General features: G+C 51.8%; 1 protein-coding gene across 1 annotated transcript; it reads left to right on the top strand.

Moving 5' to 3' along the window:
• Window positions 1–1,165: 1,165 nt before the first annotated feature.
• On the top strand, window positions 1,166–5,491 carry SOX7 (SRY-box transcription factor 7). Its single transcript, XM_040599407.1, has 2 exons — window positions 1,166–1,427; window positions 3,264–5,491. The coding sequence occupies exons 1-2, from the start codon at window positions 1,208–1,210 to the stop codon at window positions 4,160–4,162; spliced, it is 1,119 nt and encodes a 372-aa protein (XP_040455341.1). The 5' UTR covers window positions 1,166–1,207; the 3' UTR covers window positions 4,163–5,491.
• The last annotated feature ends 18,969 nt before the right edge of the window (window positions 5,492–24,460 follow it).

Raw genomic sequence — 24,460 nt, forward strand, 5'->3', positions numbered from 1 at the left:
CACAATCAGTCAAAGCGGAGCCGTTGCAGCCCTGCAGCCCATGTCAGGGGGTCAGAATCATAAAGGAATCGAGCGACTAAATATATTCCTCTGGGCAGGTTGCAGGGATAAGCTGGGTAAGGGCAGCCGGCTGGGGATTTTCAGTCCCATCACTGGAGATCCTTCATCCTAGCAGGGGGAACGCTTCTTGGGGGTGATTTTCCTGCCCTCCTGAGCACCAAACTGGGCTTAGTGGGAAATCCCCTTGCATGACAGTGATGCTTCCATCCCGGCTGGGCTGCAGTGGGTTGCAGGATGGGGCAGCACTCCATAAAATGCAGCAGCGAGAAAAAGACAGCAAAGCGTCTGACCAGCCCTTCGTCTCCCAGTGTCCCAAGGATCGGCAGTGGAGACCTACTGGGGCTGTTGCAGCTTCTCCAGGCTGTGCACAGCCCCATCCCTGCCCCGGCTGGCCCCTGCAAAGCTCGCCCAGGAGCCCAGCCAGGCTGGACAAGCAGGTTCACCATGTCCTGGTTTCTCTCCCATACGAGAGGATCTGGGAATTTGGGGAAACTGAGTGAAAACCCACATGGGGTGGCACAGCACAGCTGGGACCAGTGGTTAACGCAGGAGGCGCGGGGTGAAAGGGGCACCCGCCCGCAGGACCCTGCCTCGATTCCCCCTCGCACACAGGCGCGCTGCAGCTTGCCAAAGCCGGGGGGTGGGGGCGGGGGGGTGGAGGCTTTTGCACCCCTGTGGGGACCTTCCTTTTGGGGCCATTTTCCCTTTTCTTTCCAGGCCACCCAAAAAAGATTTCAGTGCCCTTTGCGTTTCCCCCAGCCTCGAGGATTTAGGGGCTCTCGGTAGGGGGGGGGGGGGGGGGGGGGCAGCTGGGCTGTTGGGGGGTGGCAGGGCTGTTTCCAGCTCCGTGTCACTCCCCTTCAGCGGCAAAATAAGACAAAATAATAATAATAATAAAAGAGGAGGGGGGCGGGAAGCAGGAGGAGGGGGGTGCCGGTCTCGCGGGTGGGGGGCAGAACTTTTCTCCCCGCGCCATCCTGGCCGGGGCTCCGGAGTTTGCGAACGAGGAGGAGCAGCCGGTGCCTTCGGTGCCATTGGAGGAGGCTCTTTCCAAGGAGCTGATAAATACGGGGGAGGCCGGGCGGGAGGCTGGGACTGCGCCGGGACCCCGAGGGCAGCGCGGCGGGGGCGGGGGCCGGGCCGGGCCATGGCTGCGCTGCTCAGCACCTACCGCTGGCCCGAGCGGCTGGAGGGGGCCGAGGGGCTGCCGCCGGGGCCGCCCCCGCGCTGCCCGCCCGCAGAGAAGGGCTCCGAGAGCCGCATCCGCCGGCCCATGAACGCCTTCATGGTGTGGGCGAAGGACGAGAGGAAGCGGCTGGCCGTGCAGAACCCCGACCTGCACAACGCGGAGCTCAGCAAGATGCTCGGTGAGGAGCGGGCGGTGCGGGGTCTGGGGGCGCGGCTGCCGGGGTGAGGGTCCGGCCGCCCACACGGCTGGCCACGGGGTGCAGAGCCTGGCCGGGGTCGGTGCCCCGGAGTGGGCACCCATCGGTGCAGAGCCTGTCCTGATTCATCGCCCCGGGGTGGGCACCCATGGGCCATCCCCAGGGTGCAAACCTGTCCAGATTCAGTGCCCCAGGGTGGGCACCTATTGGCGCAGAGCCTGTCGGGATCCTGTGCCCCAGGGTGGGCACCTGGCAGTGCAAAGCCTGTCCTGATTCAGTGCCCCAGGGTGGGCACCTATTGGCGCAGAGCCTGTCGGGATCCTGTGCCCCAGGGTGGGCACCCATCGGCCATCCCTAGGGTGCAAACCCTGCCCAGATGGGGACCGTGCACCCTCCCTGCCGCTCCACAGGGTGCACGCCTGGGTCTCGCCAAGGCACCCTGGGGTGCGTGCATCCTCCGGGCCACCCCTTGGGATACAGGCGGGTCTGGCACACAGTGGGTGGGCACCCATGTACCCACATGGGCACACTGTGGGGTGCTAAGCCCGTCTGGGTCCGGCACCCTGGGGCAACACCCACCAGGTCTGCCTTGTGGGGTGCACAGCTTGGATGGCATTCCGCACCCAGGGAGCAGGCACCCATGTGCACACCCTGCCACCCGGTGGGTACAAACCCTACTGGGGTGCCAACTCCTTGTGCTGCCAGTGCCGGGGCTGCCTGCGTACTGTGCAGGGAGGGCCCCCCAGATTTTTCTGGGCTGCCTTTTACTCTCCCACTTTTTCCCCAGACTCATTAGCCCACCACGGTATTGCATGGCTGAGGGGGGTGTGTGTTCCTGCTGTTTCTTTTGGGGTATTAAAAATTAAGCCCCATTTTGAGTATACATTTGTTTCCCACTCCCCATCCACTATTTCCCCCTTCTCCCATTCCCCATTTTTTATGTGAAACCAAGAAGGCAAACAGAAATAGCCAGCCCAGACAGCCTGAGAAAGAGCTGCCTGAATTGCAACACAGCTTTGCTGGCCAGCCACTTACCCAAAGTTTGTGTTTGCCTGGACAGTTTTGTGGTGTTTTCTTTGGTGGTTTGGGTTTTCTCCTCGCTGCTTTGCCATGCAGCATCCCAGCTTATTAGTGTTATTTCTGCTGTCTCTTTGGCCATGGGAAGGCATCAAATGCTTTGATCTGTATCCTCATTTCTCCCCCTCCCCTGAGGAATAGCCTGGGGTAGCCTCACCGTGGGATACAACCTCCCCTGCCCTGGTGGTGCTTCTCTGTCCTGTGTCTTCGGGACATTTTGTGTAGCTCAAACAGGGAGCAGCGAGGTCACAGCACCCAGGTCTCTGTAAGCCCCGGTGCGAGTGCTGGCAGGGCACAGGCTGGGACACATCCAGGGACGCCACGTCCTGACCTCAGCTCAGCCAGGCATGGCCTTGGCCGTCCCCACTCAGCAGCCGGGCTCCGCATCCCGGAGAGGCATTGCAAGATCAGGCCGGGCAGCTGGGGAAGCTTTATTTGCCCCGATTTATTTGCAGAGGGGCTCGGCTAACCCTGAGCCCACCCTACTTGCAGGCGGGATGGGGGGAGCTGGAGGACCTACAGTGGCTTTGATCCCCCCCTTTTTCACCCCACCACTGCTGCCATCTCGTCCTCCCGCGGGCTGTGCAGGCTGTGCCCGCCGTGTGCCAGCTCGGGTGGGATCGCGGCAGCCCCTGCCTTGCCCTTGGGCTGTGTGCGGCCAAGCTCTGGCGGGCAGCCCCCTCTCCCCCCGCCCCAATACAGCCGCCGCGGGTGCTAAGGGTAGTTTTTTCTCTGTTTCAGGCAAGTCCTGGAAGGCTCTGAGCCTCTCGCAGAAGCGTCCCTACGTGGAGGAGGCTGAGCGGCTGCGGGTGAAGCACATGCAAGATTACCCAAACTACAAATACCGGCCCCGGCGGAAGAAGCAGGTCAAACGGATCTGCAAGCGGGTGGACCCCGGGTTTTTGCTGGGCAGCCTGACACGGGACCAAAACGTGGTGCCAGAGAAGCGGACCTGCAGCCAGGCCGGAGGGGAGAAAGAGGGGCCGGGTGAGTACCCGCCTTGCCCGGGGCTGCCAGCCGTCCGGGGGTACCGGGAGGCCCCGGGCAGTGGCAGCAGCACCAGCATGGACACCTACCCCTACGGGCTGCCCACTCCCCCGGAGATGTCTCCACTGGACGCCATAGATCCCGAGCAGAGCTTCTTCTCCTCGCCCTGCCCCGAGGAGCATCACCGCTCCCACCTTGCCAGTGCCACCTACTCCCCGGAGTACGCGGGCAGCTCCCTCCCATGCAGCCACCACCCTCTCAGCCCCATGCCACAGCCGGCCACCTGCATGATCCCCCCAGCCTCCAGTTGCCCTCCCCTTCCTCCTCCTCCTCCTCCCAGCTACTACACACCCGCCTTCCCGTCCCTGCACCCCCCTAGCCTCCATGCCCACCTGGGCCAGCTTTCCCCGCCACCTGACCACCACAGCTTTGACACCTTGGACCAGCTGAGCCAAGCCGAGCTCCTGGGGGAGATGGACCGCAATGAGTTTGACCAGTATCTCAACAACCCCAGCCATGGTGACCCCCATGGCGGTGTCTTGGTCAATGGACACGTCCCGGCATCTGGCAGCTCCCACGCCTCTGAGACCAGCCTCATCTCCGTCCTCGCCGATGCCACCGCCACCTACTACAATAACTACAGCGTCTCCTAGAAGCCCAGCCAGGGCCGCCTGGACCGGCCGAGGAAGGACCCGACACAGTATTAAGAGGCGTTGCTCCCCAAGGACATCGCTCACTGCCCCTCAGGGTGACCAAGTCCACACCGCAAGGGCCATGGAGTCTCCTCGGAGGTGTAGGTAAAGGATTTCGGTCGTCAGCTCACCACCGGTGCAAAGCCTTGGGTGCCCTGCTCCAAATGGAGCCAGGGGGGCATTTCCCAATGGCAAAGCCCTTTGGCCAAGTCCCTCTTCCAAAGAATAGATGCTCCTGGGAGTGTGGGAAGGCTGCCCCCCCATTTTGGGGCACCTCCAGCTCTGCTTTGGAGTCGGCAGGTTGGCAGCACCCCGCAGACAGCAGGACTGAAGTCCCAGCAGGGGCAAAAGCCCCTGGCAGGGGAAAAGGCAGGGATGGGAGGAAAAGGAAATATTTTGGTAAAAGGGCACGCAGTCTGCAAGCCGCTCTCGGCTCCCACTGTCAGCCTTGCTGCAGCCGCCCCGACCTGCCCGACCACACCGGTGGGGGTTAAACCCCACTCCCACCCTGTCCCCCTGCCCCCAGACCAGGACTTGGGGGCTTCATCCCTCAGGAGATCCCAGAGGGGATGGGACACCAGGGATGCTGCCGGGGGATGCTGCAGGGGGGAAGCCAGCCCCGAGGGCTTTCAGCCTGTGCCATTCTGGAGGAAAGATCAGGGCTTGGAAAGGCAGGATACGGCCGGCATCCACCCCCCATGGCTTCCCCTTGGCCTCCCAGCAAAAGCGCTTCGAAAGCGGGGATGGGGTGAGCTGCCCCCCCCAGCAGGCTGGGAACAGGTCCTGGGATGAGTGTTTGAGTGAAGAGGTGATGAAGTAGCAGACACATTTTTTTTCTGATCAAACATCCTTTGAAGGCGAATGCTTCGCATTTTGAGCCGCAGTGCCCAATGCCTCTTGTAGCTCCGGCGTATTATTGCTTGTAATAAAGCTGTACATTGATTTATTCCTTCCATTATTCCTCCCCTTGGATTTTGTATTGCTCGAGTTCTCTTCCTTTTCATAAAGATGAAGCTTTATTTTAAATCAGTTATATGACATGATTAATCTTAGTGTTTACTGTATGGCACTTGGTAATGATTAGTTAGTAGCGTGGCTATGATCTTCTGGTTTCAGTCCCAAACATGTATTAATAATAATTGCCAATAATACTTCAAAACCCCCACCACTTCACAGGTTTTTAAGCTAATACATTCCATCTTTTTTGTGTGACTCTATGCATTTTGAATGAGTGTAGATATGAGTTTGCATAAAATATTTAATTTAAATAAATATGTTTTTATACAATGATTGTTTTATGATTTAAATTGCTGTAGCTATTGACAAAGTTTTCAAAACAGAAACATTTCCTGTGCGAGTGCTATTTTTTTAATTTTTTGTTTTGTTGGTATTTTCAGCCAAACTTTTCTACTTCCATTTTTTTTAAATAAAAAAGATCTGTGGTTATCTTTACAAATTGTGGGTTACTTTCTAACAAACTGACTCAAGGCATGATGTACGCTTACCTTCACTTTTCGTGGTGTGTCTCAGGGGCAGCAAGTCACTTTGATGGCCTTGAGCCTGCTTTTGCCGTCTCGTTAGTGCGGCCTTTTAACGCCAGGTCCTGCGCAGCTACTGCAGTGAAGCTAAGGCAGAGCTTTGCCTTTGGTGTGTTGGTGAATGCAGATGATGTTGCTTATTTGTGGAGCGAGTGCCAGTGCCTGGAGCGTGCTTTTTGTTCACATCAAAGGCTGTCTTTCATGGTTTCTGCTGATGCACCATTTAAGATGCTCCACAGTGTGAGGGTCACAGTGAAGGTCCTTGTGCAAATGCAGGTCAAAGCAGTGAGGCCTGAGAAGTGGAGTGTGGGTCAAATTTGGAGAGTTGTGTCAAGGGTGCTCTTGTAGGTGGATGTTGAGTGGTGGCCTTAAGGTACCACTAGTAGAGAAAAGCTTAGTTGGTCTTGTGGTCTGTGGACAAACATCACAGTCTGGTCTTGCCAGATGTTAAATTAGCCTGTGGTCCTTGAGGTTAAGCTATGCAGACCTCCCAAAGCAGTGTCCTCCCAGGTGGTGTGCTCTTGCTCGGCCCCAAGAAGTGGAAGAGCAAGGTTCCTAATGCACTTTGTGGTGCCCACCTGTGTGTGGCTGGAAGGGGTCTCCAAAGGTGACTCAACACAACCCAACCCAACCCAGCCCAACTGCGCTGGCTTTCCTCCCATGGCTTATCTCTGACTCAGGGAGCTTATGGCCCCAGAAGATGGGAGGCTGCATGAATATTTGGGGAAGTACAACATGCCTGTCCTGTGCTTATGGTCCTTCTCCATCCCCAACGTGTGGCCTCACTAGGGACAGTCTTCCCATCACGCATGCCACCTCTTCCTTTGCCCATCACCGAAGCATCCAAACGCACCCTTGGCCACACGTGCGGCTGGTTTCCCTTTTAGGGGGAACAAAATGGATACCTTTAGGTGTCCTGTTGGCACCGCGGACTGTGGTGGCCCTTGCACCAGCACAAAGGCATGATGCTTGGTGCAGCGCCAAGATGGCTGGTGCAGCAGCCTGGCTGGGGCAGTGCTGCTCTTCCAAGAGGATTTATGAATCAGGCTGATGAAGGCTGGATGGAGGGAGGTGCCCTGAGCCTGTCTGGCCTCTTTGCCCAGCAGCATTGACTCACACGGGACCATGCCAGGAGCAGGAACAGGGCTGGAGAAGCCCTGCTCCCCCCGCCTCCTGATCTGCTCAGCCACCCCTGTGGTGCTCCAGGCCGGAGGGATTGCTCACAGCCCCCCAGCAGCACGTTAAAAATTGTTCACAGGAGGGGTGGCCTGGGTGCACGTGACTAAACCTGGACCTGCCTTTGGACCAGCAAATCCAGGGGGCTGCTTTGTGCCAAACAGGCTGCCGCTAGAGGGGCCCTCACCCGGGGCGTTAGGGGGGCACCCAGCCCCAGCACCCTGCAAATGTCCCTTTACGCCAGGTCTGCTGCAGGGGCAGCTGAGAGCAGTACGAGTTTTTAAACTTCCTTGGGGAGGAGGCAGAGACCTCAGCCATGCCGGCCCCACAACAGGATCTGCTCCTGGTGTTGCCACCAGGATGCCTGATCATTGCCTGGTTGCCTGATCATGCCTGTTGCATTCACCCCCCCCCGTGGCACTTTCCCTCTGGGACACTGGTGGCCACCACCTGTCCTGCTCCTTATTCCCATGCTCCAAGCAGCAACGGGATCAGCTGCGACACCCTGCAAGCCTTCTCCCTGCTGCCCTTCTCACAGGCATTGTCACATTTGGGGTTGGCAGAGGCAAAGCCCACACCACGAGCCCCCGGCAGTGCGCATGGCAGCGGCCGGAGTCGGTTTCTCTGGGAAAAGGGGGGTCTCTGTGCATCCAAAGAGCTTGCTGGGCTGGGATGCACGGAGACTCCCACAAGCTGAGCCTGTCCCCACTTGCTCAACCTGGAGCCGCATGAGGAGAAGGTGGGACCGTGTCCCCAGAGCACGTCAGGAACAGCTACAGGTCCCAACCGGGAGCCGGGGCCCCCGAGGGCACCGGGAGCTGCAGCCAAGGCGAGGTGCGGCTCCCTGGGAGCCAGGGCTCGACGGCCGGATCCGGGCACATGGCCAGCGCCAGGAGCAGCCGGCTTCCACCTCCCAGGGCACCGGCAGCGCAGATGAAATTCGGGAGCTGAGGCATCCACCCCTTCCCCAGTGGGATGGAAAATGTAATGCTGCGGGTTGCCCCCTGCCCTGCAGTATGTTTTTGGGATGCAGGGCACTGCTGCAAGGACCAGCCAGGCAGTAAGTGGCTGACAGAGGTGGGAGGGAGCCTTTTTTTTGCTTGGAAAACAGACATCCCCACCGAGGGCTGATGGCCATGGTGGTTTATGGATGTTGTGGGGGTCTCTACTGCAGACAGGACTCATTCTGCATCAGTCCTGGGCATGTTTCTCCTCCCTCCCCATCCCAAACCCGTGAGCCCAAAGCTGCCTCTGTGCATGCCGAAAAGCCTTGTGGTTTGTGGGCTGCTTTCTCCAGGCTGTGATGGGCTGGGAACCAGCAGGAAAATCAAATCAGAGCTGCAGGAAGGGATAAAATGGACTCACACCGCATTTCGGCTCCTGCTCAGGGGTATCAGGTTGCGCAAGGGTGTCTCCTTGCCATGAGGTGACCAGGGTGTGAGTCCTCTGCCCCCAGCATCCGGTGGCCCTGGCCAGCCCTTGGCTCTGTGGCTGTGCAGGTCACGGTGCTGGGCACTGGGAGCAGGGATGAGGTCACCTTCCCGGATGGGGCTGGGATTCAGGCTGGCTGGGAGCTGTGGTGTTTGTCATGCCCTGGCCCTCCCGGGATGGGCGATTTCCTTTGCATCCCTTGAGCAGGTGGTGGCTCCTCTCCATCCTCACTCCACTGGCCATGTTTGCTTGTGCCAGTGCCACTGGGCAGGGGTAGACCCGCATGACAAGCAGCTGCATGGCTGCTCCGTGCCTCAGTTTCCCTGTTTGTAAAACAGAGATAATCCTTCCTTCCCTCCCATCCTCTTTCTGTCCAGTCCTGGGACATGAACTGCCTCTTACCAAGAGCTTGAAGAGGATCAAGTGCTGGCGCTGCCCTTGGCACAAGGGGTCTCTACCCCATGTGAGGGCTCTGGCTGCTGCTACTAAATTAGCTCAGAGATGATGTTATTTTTCCCCTCCATCACTCTCAAAGCAGAAGCGGGGGGGGGTGGGTGGGGGGGTGGGGGGTGTAGTAGAGGCAGAGAAGGGGGTGAGGAGATGCAACCGAGGTCATCCTGCAGATCAGTGGCAGAGCCTAGGGGAGACTCTCAATACCTCCAACTCCCTTTTTTCCCCCTTCAACCCCAGTGTTTTCCCCCAAACCCCGTTCTGCTCATGAGTAAACACCTTCCCCCTCCATCTCTCTTTGCCCCCATCCCACCGAACCCCGCCGCACCCCATGGGGAGCCACGCAGGGAGGACAGGATCAGGCCCTCCCTCCCATCCCTCCAGAGGAGGGAATGAGACAAGCTGCTGAGTGGTTTCCTGCCCGGCACTGCCAATGGGAGCTGCTTGGGGTGCCGGGAGCAGGGGAGGATGTATCCGGAGCTGAGTGTTTCCTGGCAGATAAGGCCAACCCCTCCTGCCGGATGTTATGAGTCCAGGTCCTACCTCCACGTTTCAAGCGAAGGGGCCGAGGGAAGGCCTGGATGTTTATGTCAAGGAAAAATAACTTCTCCCTCTGTGTACAATCCTCCGGCTCCCCCAGGGCTACGTGCGGGAGGTAAATGCTGGGAATAGGAAAAGAGTGGCGAGGGAATGGAGGTGGGTGATGGGGGAGAAGGGCTTGGCCCTCGGGAAGGAGGGCTGTGGGCAGGCTGCGGGGTCTTTCCCTCCCACCGGGGTTGGGGTGGGAGCGTGCCAAGACAAAGGCAGCGGGGAGCTGGGGAGAAGAGCCTGGGGCTGTATAGTGCAGGCTGGACCTTGTGAGCTCAGGCTCAGCATCAATCCAAAGTCACCTTAGCGGCAACCCACGTGGCTGAATCCAGCATGTCACCTCTGGTGCCCACCTGGAGGAGATCCAGCCGTCAGTAAGGACTTGCTCAGAAGAGCCCCTTCAAGGCAGGAGCTAAGATCACCCACACCAGCCTCCGTGGCTGAAGGTGCAGTGTTAGCTCCGGCCCACCTCTGTCATCTGGGGAGACAGGGGTGTTGAAAGAGGAAGGATGGTGGAAGTCCTGGGTCTGACAGCACCCAGCTGGCTGGGGAGGAGGGAGTGGTTGTGCAGTGGGTATGAAGGGAATGAGACAGTTGGGGATCTTCTCTATCTTTTTGCAAGAAATAAGTAAAATCCAGTGCTGGCTGGACCCTCCTCTTCAGAATGCACTTTGTGTGCTCCTGCCACCCAGGACCATCCACAAGGCTAGTCCAAAACCTCTACACTGCCTGAAGGCTGATACCTGTTCAGTGTCATCTCTGGACACTGGAAGGGACATGCAAAGACCTGCACTAGGCTCACACTGATCAAGCAACCAGGGCAGGGAAGATACCCAACCCTCAATTGCTACCATCCACACTGAAATTACCTCGGTCCCCAGCACAGCAGTGTCCAGGCCAACAAGTCCTCTGCCCTGGGGTGAGGGTGGCGAGGATGTCCCCAGGGAAGGTTTGGATGTGGCCACCTGGTTTGGGTGTGGCAGACCAAGCTGGGAGCCTCAGGGCCAAACAGCTGAATCTGGGCACGACCAGAGAGTTTACGGATGATTTTTTTGCTAGCATTGAGCAACTTCTGACGGAGAGTTTTGTCTTTGGCATCCACAGGGAGAAGTCTGATAACAGAGAAAATCTGGCAGTCTCCTGTGCGGGGTGGTTAATGAGAGCTGAGCTGCCTCCCCACCCCCGTTTACTCCTGTGTCAATACAAGAGGGACTGCTGCGGGTCCTGTTTCCCACCCAGGGGGCCAGAGAGAGAGGACTGGAGGACAACCTGAGAAGAATAGGGAAAGGGGGAAGCCCCTTCCCTTCCTCCTGCTCGGAGCCACAAGGTTTTCCACTGGCAGCTGAAGGGTATCCAAGGAGCATTGTTGCCTGCAGGGGGAATTGGGGGTTAAGAAGGCTCATTCTGGAGACCTACCCCGTGCCCTCCTGCCAGCTCTCCCACCTTTCCTCCCTCGACACCCCAAATGCTCCCCCCGCCTCGGCCAGCCGAAGATGTTGTTCCTTCTCTTTGATTTCCAGGAGCTCCTGCTTGGCCCCCAGAGCTTCACGGCAAACAAAACATCAGAAACCCGGGCTGGCGGTGCAGGAAGGAAACCTGCTCACGTGGGGGCTGAGTCACGATCCTGCTGCTCCCTTCTGGCATCCCAGGGAACAAGGCAGCATCAGGTACCAAGGGATGTCAGGTCCCACTGCCCCCTGACCAGCCGGGGCACCAAAAATCCTTCTTCACTGCCACCCCCACCCTATTATCTTGTTTTGAGAAACAAAACACTGCTTTTGTGGTTTTCTTCCGCAGCTTCAGTGGGAAAGGCTGGATTTGCTTCCTTAACACATAAAGAGTCTCCATGCTGCCCTTTTGGGCCTCGGCCAAAATCCAGGGAGGATGCTGAAAAGCTGAGTTTAAAACAGGCTACTCAGTCCCCCTGACCTGGGACCAGCTGTTTGATTTTCTACTGTCAGCGCCAGACTTCTTGTCTTGAGCATCACATGATACCACGAAGATTGTCACCACTCGGACCCCTCCAGAGTAGCAAAGGCCAGCGGTCTAATGTATGTCTGAACCCAGGAGCACCATCAGCTCTGGTCTGGAGGGGCTGGTATTCCCAGCTCCTGATCTACAGGAGAAATAAAACATAGATAGATATAGATATAGATATAGATATGGATATAGATATGGATATAGATACAGATGTACACACACAGAGGAGATATGACACATATATATATATATGTATAAGTAAGGTGAGGACAAACTTTAGTAGGACCTGTAGCGATAGGACAAGGGGAAATGGTTTTAAGCTAAAAAAAGGTAAATTCAGACTGCATATTAGGAAGAAATTTTTTATGATGAGGGTGGTGAAACACTGGCACAAGCTGCCCAAAGAGGTTAGAATCCCTGGCAGTGTTCAAGGCCAGGCTGGACAGGACTTGGAGCAACCTGGTCTGGTGGAAAGGGTCCCTGCCCATGGCAGGGGGGTTGGACTAGATGGCCTTTAAAGGTCCCTTCCAACCCAACCTGTGCTATGATTCTATAATTATATACATATGCACACACAGAGGAGATATGGCACGTATATATCTCTGCACACAGGCCACCTCTGGCCAGACCTAAGACCAAGAAGCCCATGGTGTTGCTGTTTCTGAGGGGGTAAGGAAAGCATGTCTGAAGATGAGTGTAAGAATGTGGCAAGTGGAGTGATGCACCCCAGCACCTCTCCCTCTTCAGGCCACCTCCAGGTCAGGACTTTATGAAGTCTCTGTCTTGACTTGCCCTCATTGGGGTTTTATTCTATACATTTGCTTGGTTGTGGGTTTAAAACTTTGATACTTTTCACAACCCCGCTCCAGTGATGAACCACCTCCTTCAGTTGCTTTGATCCTGCCACCTGCCAGGTTCGTTTGATACCATATTTCTCCAATTGTGTTTCTTATTTGTTCTTTCTGAGCCACGCATGGTTTTGTAACCATATACCCTATCCCACCCCTTTAGCCGTCTCTTTTCCAGTCTGGAGACCTCCAGTCTTCCTCTCTGGGCACTATTCTACCTCAGGAGTGCTGAGACTTGATTTGTTTGTTACTCACTTCAGGAATATTCATCCAGGTACTGGGTCCAGGCGCTGCAGAGGGAGACCTGTGTGTTGTGGAGTTTCAACAGCTTTAAACTATCATTAAGTGGGGGGAGACTGGGTGGAGGAGACACGAAAGGATGCTGGGTGGGTGTGGGAATGATGGCACGCACTGTGAGCACTGAGTGGGAGGCCGGGGGTGGGACCCAGTCTAAGCAAGACAGGAGACAAGGAGCTGAGGTGCTGGAGACAGGACTAGATGGTGAAAGAGGCTGGAGAAAGCAGCCAAGGAAGGAGGAGGTGGGTGTGAACAACCATGGTCTGGCAAGGAACAGTAGAGCTGGGAAGGGACAGAGCATGACTGGAAGGACAGATGTTGGCCGAGGAACCAGAAGATGGAGGAGAAAAGGACCAGACTAGTGAAAGGAACTTTCTGGAGCGGAGACTGGACTGGGAAAGGAGTAGCATCAGGGTCTGCTGGATCAGGTAGGGAGGACAGACCTTACAGTAGGGCTAAGGGCTGTTAACAGAAACCAGACAAGAGAAGGACCAATGGCCCAGACTGGTGAAAGCCTCAGCAGAGCACGTCCCACGTGTCCTCTTCAGAGCTGGCCTGGGAGAGGTGACAGATTCCTACTGTGCCCTGGTGGCGTGGTGGTTCCAGAAGCCCTGGTGGCTCACGTGGGTGCAACTCTGCAGGAAAATGAACAGGTCTGCTCTGAGCCTAACTGGTCCATCCTTCCTACTAAACCCTCTCGGCCTCAAAAAAGAGGCACCCAAACAGCCTACTGCAAACGGCTCCTGCCCTTTGCTCACCTTACCTGGGCATTGGCTGCATCAGTGCCACTTGGCCTGGGCCAAAATCACACTGGGGAGCATGTTACAGATAACTGGAGGGTCACTGCAGAAGCATGTGTGCCTTAGATCCTGGTCCTATTCATTTGTGAGTATAAATGCAGACTGGGGACCTCGGGTAATGCTAGAGTGTGGGAATTGGGTGGATTTGTCTGTTGGGCTCTTACAACCTTAGAAAATGTTCCTGCTTCCCCCCCCCTCCGGCCCCGAGCACAGGAGGATGGAAGAAGTGTTGCAGTTGCAGTCAAGTGCTCTAGGATTAGGAAATGCCAGGCTGGACCGTGTTTGTGCAACCTCCCTGCTCCTTCCAGGTGCCAGGCATTGCAGGAGACCTGGAGCTGCAGGAGATCCCGTGATGTGATCATGGAGTGAAAGGCACTCATTGCATGATCACACTGCAGGATCACGCATGAACTTTTCTTCCCCCTCCCTGGACCACTGCCTCTTTCAGCTCACAGGCAAATTTGGATGCAGCCACTCAACACTCAACATTTAACTAAGCCTGCCAGGTCCCTCCCCAGTGATTGCACAGATCTGGGCAAGTCTGATCAGTGGTTTAAGGTGGGATTTACCTCTCAGACACACCCAGCTGTCTCCACTCGGATCCTAGGGTAGCAGGGCTCTGAACTTGAACACCACAGAACATAGAACACAGCCCCTCAGTAATGAGAAGTTGCTGGATACATTCTTTATTCACATGATGTCCAGCCCTGGGCCTTATTTTCTGCTTGCTTTATATGCCCTGCTGCAAAAGCAAAGGATTTGGGTAGAGATGCATTCCCATGTTTATCATGCCAGTACCCTGGTACTTCACAAACTCAGACATTTCCTTGGACCCCAGTGAAGCAAGGTGTTGGAGAGATGGAGGAGTTGCCCACCGGCTTAGGATGCTGAATGCCCACCTGTCAATCTCTACTCAGTAACTCAGATCTCAAGACCCTGGTGTATGGTAGCCTGGAGAAAAGGAGGCTCAGAGGAGACCTTCTCGCTCTCTACAACTACCTAACAGGAGGTTGTAGCGAAGTGGGGTTGGTGTCTTCTCCCAAGAAACAAGTGATAGGAAAAGAAGAAACGGCCTCAAGTAGCACCAGAGAAGGTTTAGATTGGATATTAGGAAAAATGTCTTCATTGAAAGGGTGGTCAAGCACTGGCACAGGCTGTCCAGGGAAGTGGTGGAGTCACCATTCCTGGAGGGATTTAAAAGACATGTAGATGTGGCACTTAGGGATGTGGTTAGTGGTGGACTTGGCAGTGCTGGGTTAATGGTTGGACTTGATGATCTTAAATGATTCTATGACAGTCCCACACATTCTTAACTGCTCAGAGAGCACAGAAGTTGTATTGTCTGCTGAAAAGAGAAGCAGGAATGAATGGGTCTTGCTGAAAACAACAGTGGAGAACACAAAATGGTTTGTTGCTCCCAGCCACACCATGTCAGTGCACTGACAGCTTGGTTTTGTAAGACTGGGTGGATGATGCTATAGAAATGCCAAGAAATACTGCTACTGGCTTGGTGGCCTCCAGATTTCCAAGAACAAAGTACATGATCATTTGGCATGTGCAGACATAACTTTCCCCATGTCAGTTATATTTCAAAATCTCATGCGGTAGTTTGTGTTAAACATTTGTGTTCCTGGGACATGTTCCCAGCACAGCTCCAGTTCATTTACATGGAGTAAAAAGACCAGAGGAGGTAAAGGACCTTGCCTTGAGGACTGATCTGCAGTAATGGGTTGACCTACAACAGACTGTTGATCTACAGTAATGTGCACAGAAGAACCTGGTGGGGCTGCAGAGCAGGACATTTCATTGCAGCTTGGCCATCTTGAGGCACGTCAAAATCTGCATGCCCCTGTAGTAGATGACCACTGCTGACTATGGCCGGTGCAACACCAGAGCCCTGACTAAAGTATGCCCAGAGCTTCCTGATGGAGCAAGGATTAACAAGTCCTTTGTGAGCCCTTAACAGTCAAGCCTCCAAATAAACAGAGTTGTCCTCCCAGGAGCCTGTCTTGGTGATAAATGACACTAGTGAAGCCCAGAGCAGAAAACGTCTGTCCCCTTCATGCCTCTGAGGGAGAATCTGCCTGGTCCCCCTCTTGTATGGTGTTGATTAAGATGTTGACATGATTGAGAGCAGATCAGGATTGTATTTCAGAGCTGGGATCTCCAGGGTTGCTTTGAAACAGGTGGCTTCAAGGCTAGTGTCTTCTTTGGAGTCCCAGCTCCAGGATCTCAAAGGTGGTCTGGATGTCAGCCTGGAAAAACTCATACATGGATTCTACCTTGCCATTGATCACCTTTTTCATGAATCCTCCAACCTCTGAAGGAGCAAATAGAAAGGCAAGAAGGTTGAAGCTTCTCTTTTTAGATTTTCTTCTTGCTGACAGACTGACACAGGTCCAAGCAGAGGGTTATCTCTTATGGTAATCGTCCTGAAACACATGTATCAGGAGAGCCTAAGACCTGGTTTGCTCAGGTTGGAGAAGACAAGGCTCAGGAAATATCTTATGGCAGCTTTCAGCTACCTAATGAGGTGCTGTAGGGAAGACAGAGAGTCTTTTGTGAGAGGTGTGCAGGGAAGGGTAAGACACGATGAGCACAAGTTGCAGCAAGTGAACTTCTGGAAATACTTAAGCCTGATGACAAGGTTCCATGGTGGTGGCCTTGGGACCTCTATCCCGGGAGACAGTGAAAGCTCGACTCATCAGGTTCTTGAGTAACCTGCCCTAATTGCCCCTGCTTTGGGCAGGGGAGGGGTTGGGCTGGAATTTCCAAACTGAACTATCCTATGATTCTCCTTTGCAAGCCTTGCAACCCTCTTTTCCCCTGGCATGTGGGACTCACCTTCCTGGATGCCTAGAGAAGGGTGTCCCTTTCGGAGAGAGATCCCTTCCATCAGGGATCTTGTATGGCAACATACCTTGGTGGATGCACCATGTCCCAGTCCCTCTGGGACCCTGCAAGCCAAATGTGGGTGACAGTCAAATCCAGCCCAGTGCAGCAGCTTCTCCCAGAAATGTTGAGGTTGTCAGGGATGTCTGGAGATCCCATATTGGATCTATGATGTTTTTTGTGAGATGGAGGCCTAGCTTTGTGACAGAAGGAGGTGGGACTCTCCTGAGGCTGAATGGCCCTCTCCAAACCAGCATTACATTGCAAAACAGCTTTTCCCTGGTGGCTGAAGAGGGCTTTAATAGGCCCTTCGTTTGAAACAGAAGCCACATCTCCACTAGCAACAAAATAGTGCCTTCCTCTGGTTACTGGGAGGCTGTGCAGCCAAGTCCTGTGGAGGATCCATGGAAGTCCTTGCTCACCACCCAGCTCTCCCAGGATCTCCCATGCTGGACCTCCCTCCGGTCCAGGCTCCTGCCTATTCAAAGAAAAGAAAAGAAGGAAGCCCACCAGCAGCCTGCCTGCCTCCCATTCCTCAACCTCCTGAAAAGTCCCAAATGTGACTCAGAGGGAGTTCCTTCGATGTGCGGGACTCAGATGTAACTGACCTGCTGTAATTAAATGACCCATTAGAGCTTTTCCTGGTTGTTCTTCCCTGCTGCTTTCCTGAGTTCAAAAGGTGATTTAGGATGACATGTTCTGCTCTACACGAGCTCGCCAGCTATTGCCAGCAGCATGACGAGACACCCTTCATTGTACACTAATTCCACTAGGCATACGGCCTAACAATCAAAGCACCTCATTAAAGTTTAATTAAATTTCCCAAGTGCTTTGCTCCCGGGCTGAGAACCTGTAATGCAAGCCGAAGCAGGTCTGCATGTATGTGTGTGTGTGTGTATGTCTGAGGTTTGGGGGGTTCTTCTTTTTTTAATTATTTGCATATGCGATTTTTTTTTTCCCCCCTTAGCATGATCAGCACTTCATGGCTGGGGTATGAAATAAAACCAGAGGTGTCCATTCCAGTGTATGAAGAAAAGCCAAATCTTACAGAATTTCTGCACCCGCTGCTCCTGCTGAGAGTGCTGCTCTCCTGGGAGAACAGCAGGATTTTGCACTAGAGCCCCTTTGTAGGATATAGGCAGGAGGTGCAGTGACCAGCAATTAGAACTTGCACTCAGATTAGTTCCCACACCTGAAGCTTGGAAAAAAAAAAAAAAAAAAAAAAAAAAAAAGACAGGCCCCATATCTCATCCTCACCCTTAGTCCCATAGGTAAAAAATGAAGAGGTAGAAAGGTGGGAGAGTGTATTGGTGGTAGAGGGCTGGAGCCATCTCCAACCCCTTTAGTCTGCTCCAAGTGCTACACCAACAGCCTCTCGGTACAGGAGGCTTTTACTGCTATATCCAGCTTCTTTTCTGTGTCTTCCAGTGTTTCGTATACTTCTTCGAGGATGGTGTTCTCCACCCTCACTGCCTTTTGCAGAAGCAGCACATAAGTGCGTTTTTGGATCCTAGTGTCCAAGAAGGGAGCAATATGGTGTTTTTCAACCTCTACATCTATGCCATCCTCCAGTGAGAGGGCATATGGTGGCACACAGACCTCCAGGCTGGTGTAGCTGTGACACCATGGTTCTCTCATGACAAAGTGACACCAGTTAGTGGTGGAAGTGTTTGAAGTATGTGTTAAGGAAGTGATTGCACAAGATGCTCATCTTGAGCAGCCTCAGCTTTGACTTACAGGCTGAGACTTTGCCTTGGGAGACTTGGGGTTTTGGAAGGTGGTTATACCTGGAAAGAGATTATAATGGCTCCTGAGGCTTGGATTCAGCCCAGAGAAAGGAGACAAGGTCTCCTAAGGGTGATCCTCCTGCCTTGAGTTCCCCCTAGCTCTCCAGAGGTGGCCAGCTCTTTCCATGGACTCCAGAGGGAGACTAGTGAGTTAAAATCCTTTAGGGACCTTAGCTGTATGCCCAAAGGTGCAGATCTAAATAAGCCTGCAAGAATCCTGCAGATGTCAACACATGCTATTACGGTACTCTGGTTTTGAAGAAAAAAAAAAAAAAAGGCAGCTATTAGCATGAAATGGTGTTTGAAATTACTTTCACTTAACAGGAAAAAGTAACTTAACCTCTTCTTCATCTTTATTTTTGTTACTATTTTATTTCCTGCAATTCCTACCTGAGGTGGAGAGGGGGTGGGAGGGTGCTGCTTCCAAAGAATTGTTAAACCAATTCTTGTTTAAATATCCTCCAGATAACCTGGGTATCAAAGTCTTCTGCTTAGAGGACTTTGACAAGTAAAGCAGTTGGACAAGGAGTTTTTAGGACAACATTCACCAAAGGACAAGACCCTTCTGCTACTTTGCTCCATGGTACAAAGGTGCACTCGAGTCATTAACCTCAGGGACAAAACCCAAAACATTCCATGATGAACCCAAGTGGCTGCTTACAGGCAGGCTAACCAGGACCAGCACCCATGCTCTGCCTTGATGGCCTGCTGGCCTGGTCTGGTAAAGTCCATACGGTTAAACTCTATCCAGAGCAAGGTAGCTGCATCTAAACAACCTACCAGGAGTGGTTCTTGGACTATTCTAATTCCTGGCACATGACTGGGGACTATTTGGGTTCACGCCAGCAGGCTCAGGCCAAAACCAACCCAAGGACTATGCTAACAACAGTGCAGATGACTGAGCTCTGATGGCCAGTCCCTATCGAGATATATCCAGGTTGTCTCTGCTATTTCCTGCAAACTGCAAGTTAATCTCCAGATTAAAATTCCCTGAAGACAAAAGAAAGAGCCAAGACTGAGGCCTTGTTCAGGGGGCTGCAAAAAATGAATAGGCATGGGCTTCGCAGAACCCTGCACTGTGATCATGCACTGTAATGGCAAAAGGGGAAATTTTCCTGTATTTTTCCTTGAACTGGAGTGGATGGGTAGCGAACAAAAGTAAATACTGAAACACTTACTCATATTGAAAGAAGTATGAGCACAAAAATCAGTCACCCCTTGAAATTTCAAGTGAGGTGGGGATTTCCATGTATTGCATGTGTTTCCAGATCTAAAGATAAGAGTACAGCTGGTCAAACATTTTCCATTGATGATTTCCTTGTGGAAAACATCCTTCTAAGGAAAAAAAAAAAAGAAAAAGGAACTTCAAGAAAATGCTAGGTTTAGCTTAGCTTAAACACACTTAAAAAGAAAATGCATTTGACACAACTTTTTCACTTTTCTCTCCTCTTTCATGGCCAACATGCATAAAGGGAAAATAAAAGTGATGACTGACCAGTCAGAGTGAGATTGTTTGATTTTTTTGAAGATATGATGTATTTTTTTTTTAAAATATTTTTCATAGCAATATTCAAGCTCCCCAGAACATCCATAGAAAACAGAAAATTCAGTTGTGGGGTTTTGTTGTTTTTTTTTTTAATATACTGTACTTATTATTTTTTTTTAGTGTATTAACATTTTTTTGGTCAAGTTAGGCTTCATCCTCATCATCAGGTTCTACTAGTTTGAAGACCTATTTAGTTTTAGAAGATTAAAGAGAACATAATGAAAATACAAAATGCCTAACTCTGAACCTTTCTGGTTTAGCAAAACTCTCAGCTATTAAAAAGCAGAAAAAACTGAAAGTGCTATGGAAAGATGACTTTTGCAACCACAATATCCACATCTACTGCCCTGTTCTCCATTATTTGTAACTCTTTTGGCCTGTTTCAATCCAATCTGAGGGCATGGAAGTCCCAAAATATGAAGCTTGGATAATTTTGATGATATTTTTTGAATTCAGACACCATAATACCTCTTTTTTCTGAGGATACGGCCACAGCGCACACAAAGCTATACTGCTGGACACAAGAGCATTTACATGGGCAAGACCTGTTAGGAGCGTCCAGTCTTCAAGGTAAGTTTTGAGGTGAGCTTCTCAGAGGATGACATCTGCATGATCATCCAGAATCACTCAGGATGGGCCGGGCTCTCCAGTGGTGCTTCCTAGTCATGCCACAACCTGCTGCAGGACTCTGGGCAAATCGGAGCATCCCTCATATCCTTGTTTCTCAGTCTTTAAGCTGGGGATGCTTTCTGCACTGCAAGGTGTTATGTGGTTAAAGGATTGCAGTTATTTGGCAGGAAGGAAAGAACCTGATCGGGTAGGGGATTTATCTCCCCAAGTTTTGGAGTGGCATTTGATCTCAGTGGAGACAGCTAAATGTAGGTGAGCTGAATCTCATCTTTAAAAACTGTAAAGCAGATTTTGGCTTGAGAACTAAACTGTATTTATGGGCAATAAAGGGTATTACTGGGACATCTGTCTCATAAATCGATTGACAGCACAAGATCATACACCACCCCAACATTTCTGATGGGATCGTCTTCTGATTTTGAAGTGTTCCTACTATATCCTATCTCAATGGGAAATATTTGAGGGGAAGTGAGAGGAAATAAAAAATGCTCCTAACCTTAAAACTCAAAAGTGTTTAGAAACATAGGATCACAGCAACAGGGATGGGAAGAGATAGGGTTTCTGTCACACAGTCCCTTTCCAGTCTGTGAAAAGGTAACTGGGGGTAAAAATGATCAGAGGGCTCTGAGGAGACCTTATTGCCGTCTTTCAATATATAAAGGGGCTTATAAGAAAGAGGGAGGGAGATTTTTTACCAGGTCTGTCAGTGGCAGGGCAAGAGGCAATGATGTTAAACCGGAAGAGCATAGATTTGTGTTGGGCATAAGGAAGAATTTCTTTACAATGCGAGTGGTGAGGCGCTGGCCCAGGCTGCCCAGAGCAGCTGTGGGTGCCCCATCCCTGGCAGGGCTCAAGGCCAGGCTGGATGGGGCTGGGGGCAGCCTGGGCTGGGGGGAGGGGTCCCTGCCCGTGGCGGGGGGTGGGACTGGGTGGTCTTTAAGGTCCCTTCCCACCCAACCCATTCTGTGATTCTATAGTTTCAGGACTCTCAACTTTAACATTAAATAGATGCAGGTGAACAAATTTTTTTATTGATGAAAAGTATGAGATTTTCCAATAAATATATAAGATTAATAAATTAATGTTTTCAATTAAACAAAGCAAAACTCAGTCAGAGAAGACATATTTTCTATTTAAAAACAAAGAAGATTTTCACAAGCAAATACCTTTTTCAGCAAGGCAGCTTTTTGTTGAAGAAAGAATACTGAAAATCTAAACTGAGAGAACAATTCAGATTGTCCAATTGCTTATTGCTCATTTTCAGTCAAGCCACAAAGTGACATCTATAGAACTAGGAAGTATTTCTGAAAATCAGGTGTGGGGGTTACATGTTTGGAGGCTGAAAGGAAATGGGGATCCGCTTCCTAACCCTACGGTCTGCATTAAGTCAACGACAGACAGTAATTATGAATGGAGTGAGTCAGGACTCTGCAATTACAGTCTTGCTTCTGCCACCAAATAACTACATGCCCTTTGCCAAGTCCCTTAACCTCAGTGAGCTCTGGCTAACCTGTCTGCAGTACCGGAATGAAAATTCCTCTCTTAAGGGACCTGGGAACATCCGCTACTCTCTGCAAAATCCTAAAGAGCCTGGTGAACAGACACTTATTAGTTTCCTCCAAGGTGACATTAATGAGCTGGAGAGAGAGTGGTGTCTTTGGGGAGAAATGTCTGTAGTAATAGGCTGAGCCTTGGGAGATTAAAAATTGTTAGCATGAAAATATTTGGCCAGGAAGGAAGATCCACAGCAACACATGGCAAAAGCACAGCCAAGCCCACTGGGGAACGGAAGTGAAGCAGTGTTGAATAAACTGATGTGGTGATTAAGTGCAGCATTCCCTTGGTGCTTTTTGATGGGAAATATCTGAAAGAGCTTAATTACATGAGGATGTAGGAGCCCGATGCCCACCGATTTTGCTTGGAGGCACATCTCCTGGACTTTCTTCAGGCTGGATGTCCAAAAATGAGCCTTGTCATGGGCATGGTTAACAAGGGGGGGTGAGACCAGGAGTTGACCATGTACACCTCATCCTGCCTAGGCATGAAAATCTTTCAGGAAACCTGTGGGATGAACAGGAGCAGGTTATTATTGTGCAAAGTGCCTGACTACCACACTGACCTTTTGCAAATACAGGGTCATACGTAAAAATTAAATCTATATCCGTTGTGCGATTATACAGGGAAAAACACATAATATATAAGTCCCCAAATCCTGCAGCTTTGCACATGCTTGTCAGGGGAGCAAGGAGGAGGTGAAATGTGTGTGTTATCAACACCACAGTGACACACAAGTGTCGGCCAGTCTTGGGAACAGTATTTGTTCAAGATGCACACTGCAGTACAACCCTGTACCACACCAGGTCTACAGTGCTTAGCACTAAAACAGGCACAACATCTGGGGAGGCAAGAGGAGAAAGAACTTATCGCCACTGCTTATTACCATCATTACTGCTAATATTATTTCTGGGGAACTGAAGGCCAGAGATCTGCCCCCCACTTCTAATTTATGCACAGCCCTGTTCACAGCATTGGTGAATGCCCTTGTAGTGAAAATGGCAGGATGAGCATCAGCATCCATCTAAGGATCACAGAAAAAAATGTAGGGTGCTATTTATCCCACCTAAATTTAGGCATTCAAGAGCTGTATCTCCATTAGTTATCTAAATATTACTATGCCCATTCCCCACCCAAATAATCATAATATTAAGCTTCTTATTAGGGTGGTACACCTATGTTGCCTATTAGGAATTGCCCTAATCAGTGCAAACTCCCAAAATGCATGCAGGAATTGCCTGGCTCAGTGTCAACTGGCCAAGCAAAAACCATGCCAATGCCTGCTCTATTTATGGGTGTGGGCAACAGTGCTCCAGCACTGGTGCCTTGGGACTCCCTAGTTTGCTAGAAGAGGCATAGTTTAAAAATCCAAGACTGAGCTGATTTATTTAAGTTTCCTCTAGTCAAAGAGGAGGGCTGAGAACCTCCAGACGTGGCCAAGGTATTTCATACATCTATTTTAGAATAAGACATCTTGTCCTTTGTAAAAAGTGCCCTTAATTTTTACTCCATTCTTCATCGTGTTCTCCAGGAGGTATCAAAGGGAGCAAGAGTGGTGAGGTTGGATTCAGCTGGCTCCAGCATGGTTTCTGCAGTTAAATGGATCCCAGCGACACATGAAGAGCCTGGAGTAGCACAGACAAGACCCAGATTCACCACCAGTGTTTCATGCTTGTTTAAGCAGTATTATCATCACTGAACTGCCAGAGGACTTCAGCCAGGGTCCAGCAGGTGCCAGCTTCTCTACAAATGCAAAACAAAAAAATAGTCCTTCATCCCAAGCACTTTACAGTCATGGAATCAGGAAGCCGAAATGCTGAGTTAACATATTAATGTTAAGATATGGCCGTCCTCTGACCACATGCTGGTTTCATTGAGTGCAGCCCCTAAAGGTTGAGTGCAACTACATACTTGCTTCCATGTAAGTTCAGGATGTAGCATACTCCACCCCTTTCTTGCACCCTTTTAGCACCTCATCACACCCACTGAAGCATGGTCACCCTAGATTTACCGCAGCACCACACAAAATGGAATGAGGTGCTGTGATTTCCACCCTGAGATCTGCAGGGAAGAAACAGGCTGAGGGGACGCCAAAGCTCAGCTGTAGCGGAAAGAGATCTCAAGCTCGTGGTGAATGTCCTGAGCCCCTTGCGGCTGCTGAAGTTACTTAACGTTTAGGCTTTTGGGGCTATTGTCACACAACTTACTGGTAGCTGTCTGCAAGGGACAACAAAAGTGCAACAGCACTACTGTCTCATGCTTATGCCAGTGGGCATCATCTGGCCATGCCTTTACTTATTGAGCCTCCAAAATCAGGTGGCCCAACCCAAACTGCCTTTTGGGAACGGTCCTTGGTCTGTGTTGACTCCTGACTGCGCCTGGGAATTGGCTGGCATGCTTTAAATGGTTCAGACCAAAGACTGCCGGAGATTACAACTACTGTTAAATGGTGAGGTGAGACCTCGCATTTCAGGAGGAAGTCTTGGTAGGTCCCTCTTGCTGTCAGTCACAAGCACCCTTTTCTCTCCCACACTCCAAGTTCTCCTGAATCTCTCCTGCACTTATCCACCAAAGGCATTTTGTTTGCAGGGCACGTCTGAGCCCACTGCTCCCTCACCAGACTTTTCTTCTCAGGCCAAATGGCCCTTATGGACTTTTGTGGGTCTTGTACAGACACCCTCTTTCTTGGCATCCTGGCCATACACAGCACAGACCTCTGCATTTGACTCTGTTCACCTTGTG

This window comes from Falco naumanni, chromosome 6 (genome assembly GCF_017639655.2).
Source record: "Falco naumanni isolate bFalNau1 chromosome 6, bFalNau1.pat, whole genome shotgun sequence".
Lineage (NCBI taxonomy): Eukaryota > Metazoa > Chordata > Aves > Falconiformes > Falconidae > Falco > Falco naumanni.

Coding starts and splice junctions, on each gene's coding strand:
- SOX7 (XM_040599407.1), top strand. CDS start 1,208: ATGGCTGCGCTGCTCAGCACCTACCGCTGGCCCGAGCGGCTGGAGGGG. Junction 1,428..3,263: donor GGAGCTCAGCAAGATGCTCG/GTGAGGAGCGGG, acceptor TCTCTGTTTCAG/GCAAGTCCTGGAAGGCTCTG.